Source organism: Gavialis gangeticus, unplaced genomic scaffold, assembly GCF_001723915.1.
Source record: "Gavialis gangeticus isolate Ggan-Ray unplaced genomic scaffold, GavGan_comp1, whole genome shotgun sequence".
In the NCBI taxonomy this organism is placed as follows: Eukaryota; Metazoa; Chordata; order Crocodylia; family Gavialidae; genus Gavialis; species Gavialis gangeticus.
This window is the reverse complement of record NW_017729033.1, coordinates 66,608,140-66,613,292: the sequence shown is the minus strand read 5'-3', so window position 1 is coordinate 66,613,292 and position 5,153 is coordinate 66,608,140. Positions and strand designations below refer to the sequence as shown.

The window sequence follows — 5,153 nt, the reverse complement described above, 5'->3', positions numbered from 1 at the left end:
GGGAGACTGGGGCTCGGCGTCCCCTGGGGCCCCCCAGCGGTGCGGCCTCGTCTCTCGGTGCAGCCGGGCGCCGCGGGGAGCGGGCGGAGGCGGCGCTGGTCCCAGTCCGACGGCGCGCGTGGCCGCGTGAAAATGGGCAGCCGCCCTTGTAAGCGTGTTTCCCTTCTAGTAAAGGAGGCTCCACCTCTAGGCGGGAGCGATTCGTCCAGCACGTAGATAATTTGTGGAGCAACCTGAAGAGCCCATTGGCTGAGTTGCCCCGGCGCTACCTGTGCGGTGCCGGTCTCCCGCGCCCCGCCGAGGCGCTGGGGGCGGGGAGGGGGCGCGGGCCGCAGCGCGGAGCCCCGGCGGAGGGGAGAGCGGGAGCGGCGCGCCCAGCCCATGGATCCCTGGAGGCGGCCCTGCGGCCCTTCGCCCCCGTGGCACCCGGGCAGCGGGCTGCGGCTCCTGCTCCTGCTCCTGACAGTGCGTTTGGGCAGCTGGTGAGTACACGCGGGCGCCGAGGCGGCCGCTCCCCCGCCGGGGAGGCAGCGCTGCGGGTTTCCAGCTGACCTGGCGGCTCCCGGCTCCGTTTGCTGTCACATCCCTTCCCAGTCGGACTCGCACCGCGCCCCCCACGCCGTGAGCAGGTGCCCGCGGCTCTGCAGGCACCTGCTGCAGTATCGGACAGGGGCCGCGTCAAACTTTCCTGGGCACGCTTGTAATGGGCGGAGGAAGCGGGGCGGGAGCCCCTGAACCGCTCGACTTGCAAAAGTCTTCCATGCAGATTCCCTGTAAAACGGACACTTGTTTCTTCCCACTCGAGATTTGCCTCTGTGGGGGGCCCTGGAAGGCAGATTCCTAAGTGCACCATCAGAGGCTGGATAGCTTGCAGAAAACCATCTTTTGGTTTGTTTATTGGCGATTTCTTAATTGGTCTGATAAGAGGCTTCGTCTCTGAACCCGGAGTTCTAGAGTTTTGCATTGCTGTCAGAGGCTGGGCATTTACCAGCACCAGCTTCCCAAGAGGAGCTTTCTGCTGAGCAATAGGAATTGATCTGGCCAGGACTGCCTGTTATTAGAGTAGCATCTCCGAAGCAATTAGCTTTATGCAAGGGAGGTTTCAGTTGGATATCAAGAAAAAACTTTCTTACTGGGAGGGTGGTGAAGTACTGGAACAGGGTACGCAGAGAGGTAGTGCGATCTCCATCCTTGGAGGCTTTTAAAGGCCAGCTTGGCAAAGCCCTGGCTGGGATGATCTAGCTGGCGATGGTGGTGCTTTGAGCAGATGACCTCCTGAGGTCCCTTTCAACCCTAATTTTCTATGATTCTATGCATGTATCAACGTGATTTAATTTATCGAAGCTTGGTTTGTAGTGCCAGCCACATGCTTCCTGCACCTGTAGCTGAAAATTGCAAATTTAAATATGCCCAGCTTGGCAGAAGACTTGGAGTCTGCCCATTTACCTGAAAAAGACATCCAGGTACTTGTTCTTAGGGGAAAAAAGGCAACTTTTTATTCTGTTTTGACTTTCTCCCAAACTCTTGTACTGTGTGTATAAGTAGGGGTCCTGTTCCTGTATGAGGTCAATGGGAGTTTTGCCTTTTTTGTCTGTGGGAGCAGAATTAAACCCACTGTGCACATGTAGAGCAGCTGAATGGGTGTAAAGAAGTTGCTGAAGTTCATGAAACTAAAAATGTCCATTTTTTTAAGAAGGGTTTGCAAGGCTGCTCAGGAAAATTTCTGAAGAAACCACTCTGTTCTATGATGATGTTGCTTAAAAGTGTCCATAACAGATTTAGTAGAAAGAGAATGAAAGAAATTAGTATATCATTGAGGTTCCTTAATAATTCAGAGCTAATATACACCATTCTACAGGTTGTCCTCTTGTAAACAACATTAAGTAACAATGAAGGTGCAGTGGACTATTGCCTAGTGTGCCTTTTTATAACATAAACCAAATTAGCATTCATAGAAGATCAACCAGATATGCAATATCCAGGGTGGTAAAATCCATTAAAATATGTTTTAAAAAATCCATTAAAATATAGGCCCCCTATATTGAATTGTCATTTATCAATCTGTGTGAAGTGTGCTGATCTAAGATAATCTGCTGTCTTCACAGGGCTGCTGAGTTATCCTGGTTAGAAACTCCACTGATTACCCTTTTCTTAATCTGTTTCTTTTTAAAACCTCAGCATATTATGGTAACATTTTTCAAAGGCGTTGATGGAAATGATACCAGCACAGCTGTGCATATTCAGAATGTTTTTAATGAATATATTGTACCTCAGGTATGAAATAAATTATCAAGTGGTTTGAGAGAGAGAGAATACGCAGGCTAATTTATCAGTTCAAAGACTGACTTTCAAAGAAGGAAGACTATCTTAAACAACTAGGAAACTAATTATTTCATTCTTCACTGATTAAAAAGAGAGCCTGGTTTTGATTAGTGGCATGATATTGGTATTAGTGGCATGGTATGATAATATGTTGTATGCCCATAATCAATGGTAAATTTATAAATAAGTTAATGAAATACCCTCCAATAAAAGGAAGAAAACACTTGGATTCATTATTTTATTCTGCACTGAAATATCTCTGAGATAAAATGGAGCCTTCAATATAAATATTTATGTAGCTGTATCAGCGCTTTCCAGGTTTGCCTTTCATTCAGACACTAATGGAAAAATGGTGGTTGTTGAGAGCTTTTCCAAGTGACCGCAAATGGACATATTATCCAGACTCTGAGACTCAGGTGTGTTGTTTGTTACAACTCAGTGATGTTTTTGGAGAAAGCTATCGGGGACTTTCTAGAACCCCCTTTTAAACATCCTGTCACACAATAGAAGAAAAGTTGAATTCTTTTGCTTATCTTCTGAGATTCTTTTTTTACAGTCCAGTGAGACCTTTCCTTGAAATGTGTGTAAGATACACTGCATAAAACGTTTTGCTCCCAGAATAGAGGAAGCTGCATTAAATTGCAGACAACTTCCAGAAACAGCTCGGGAGAAGTGCTTTTATCAGTTTCTGATAGGAAATCATGCCTGCTTTCCACACAAGGCACTCTTCAAAAGGCACAAGTTGGATTTCTTCTGTTATGTGGATGTGTACCAAAACTCCTATTGTCCTGGGTGTGCTGTTTGTAGTATACTTAATAAAAATATAGTAGTAAAATAAATTATAACTTATGGATTCTAGTCCACCATTTAAAGCCACACTCTCCACTAATAGAATAATCATACACAACAAAAAGTGCAGCACAGCCTTATCTCTATTTCTCATACCCAATCTTTCAGTATCTTCTTCCTCAAACTCTGCCCACCTCCATCACAAAAAGACCAGATTTTTCTTCCCCATTTCCTGCATGCTGCTTTGAAACTGCACATGTTCAAGTTTCAAGACAGGGATGCTGAATGATTGGCAATTCCCCCTTTTTTTCGCTCAAAACAATCCATAGGTCAGTCTTAACAGTCTATTGCAGCAAAATATTCTTAATTCTCATGTGTTTTATCTGGTCTATATAATATTTATACTGTTTAATTTATTCTTATATTCTTGGGTACTTTGTTTTTGATGGGTAAGGACATTGTTGTCATTTGGCAGCTGTAAATTGGTTTTTTTTAAACAGATTTGTTTTTGTTAACATTTATCCTTCTTAATCCTTTGATAAGCAGTTGAGGTGGACATAACTATATATTGAGAAGAAGCACCACTCTAAAAATAATGTTGATTTTTTTTTAACATACATAAAAATAACTTTTTTGCAAAGTTCAGTAACCTAGAAGAAGCTGTTACAATAAATTATTTCACTTTGCCACTCATTATGCAATATTTTTTGTTACATTTACCTCTGAGTAAGAGCTTTTCCACCACCCATTTGCATCTTAGTTGGGCAAAGAGAAGCACACAGGCAGGCATCCAATGACTTTATTTAAACTCAACATGGATATAAAGTCTGCTCATACTCAGTGTAACTCTCAGAATTTAGACCTGTTCAGAGTTGTTGTGTTCTGTACATAGTAGAATGTTAAGTTTCAATGGACAATAGCTAATGTCACTCACTTCTAAAAAATGGGGTAGTTTGACCCAACACTGCTGTCTCAGTAGTGAGTTGCCATGATTCAACACTATTATGTAGAAATTCAGGTTCTCAGCATAGAAATGGTAATACAAGATCAGTTAGCTTGAAACCCCTGGTTTCTGTAGCATCACCTATAAAAACAGATTTTTGTCTTTTAGAACAGGGATATTCAACCTACCTGTGCAGCCCCCAGCCACATGCAGCCCTCAGATCATGTGGGCCATATGTTGCAAGAGAGGGTCCTTATCATTCCCACTGGACTAACAGTGCTGATGGTGACTTATCGGTCCCCCTAGGACCACCCTGCCCTTCACTGTGCCTCCACTGTGTGAGCTTCCCAGCTGCACGTTGCTGCCTGCACCCCACCATGGGAGCTGCATAGGCTGCCTCCTGACCATCCTCTGCTGTGCAGCTGTAGGATAAGCAGTTGCAGGGACCTGTGAGCTACATGCTGGCCCCTCGTGGACTGCAGTGTGGCCCATGGGTCACCAGTTGGACAATCCTCATTTAAAACTGCATTCTCACTGCCTCTGAGTCACGGAGTTCCACATATACCTTAATAGTATTGTAACAGTAACCAATAACAGAGACAAGTGGTAATTTAAAATATTACCAATGTCATTGTTTCCAGTGCAGAATGAGTAGCAGAAACATCACAGCTGCTATTTCTCTATCAATTTTTTTTACATTAAGCAGATGTAGCTTGGAATACGAAATAAACACTAAATCAACAGACTGGGTCCATTCCCTGGTAACTATAGAGAAGGAAGGGGGACTATGGTTGTGTATTCAACACAAAAGAGTTGAATACAAACAAAAAGAGAATATTTTTTACCCACAAGTGGAGTATTGTCAAGATGGCAGGGGCCAAATTCTTCAGCAAATACGACTTATCAGGAGGATTTTGACAGACATTGAGAGCTCCAAGGTCTGCACTGTCAACCCCCCATTTGGAAGACTGCTTAAGACTACCTTTTAGAATAGGCTTAGCTCCAGAGATATTTCACAGCACAATGAGCCAGATGCTAGAAAGTTTAGCAGGTGGGAAAGTCTATATTGATAACATCATAATATGGGGCAGTAATGCCA

At 44.1% G+C, this 5,153-nt stretch overlaps 1 protein-coding gene across 2 annotated transcripts in view; it reads left to right on the top strand.

Moving 5' to 3' along the window:
- The first annotated feature begins 318 nt into the window (after window positions 1-318).
- Window positions 319-5,153, top strand: part of GABRG1 (gamma-aminobutyric acid type A receptor gamma1 subunit) — a 142,583-nt gene continuing 137,748 nt past the window's right edge. Inside the window, exon 1 of one of the 2 annotated variants that reach the window (XM_019526458.1) lies at window positions 319-482. In XM_019526458.1, coding sequence (XP_019382003.1) covers window positions 382-482 — 101 coding nt within the window. In that variant the 5' untranslated portion in view covers window positions 319-381. Of the gene's footprint in view, window positions 483-1,345; window positions 1,464-5,153 lie in introns of those variants that run through there. The other variant, XM_019526459.1, reaches the window with a different exon arrangement.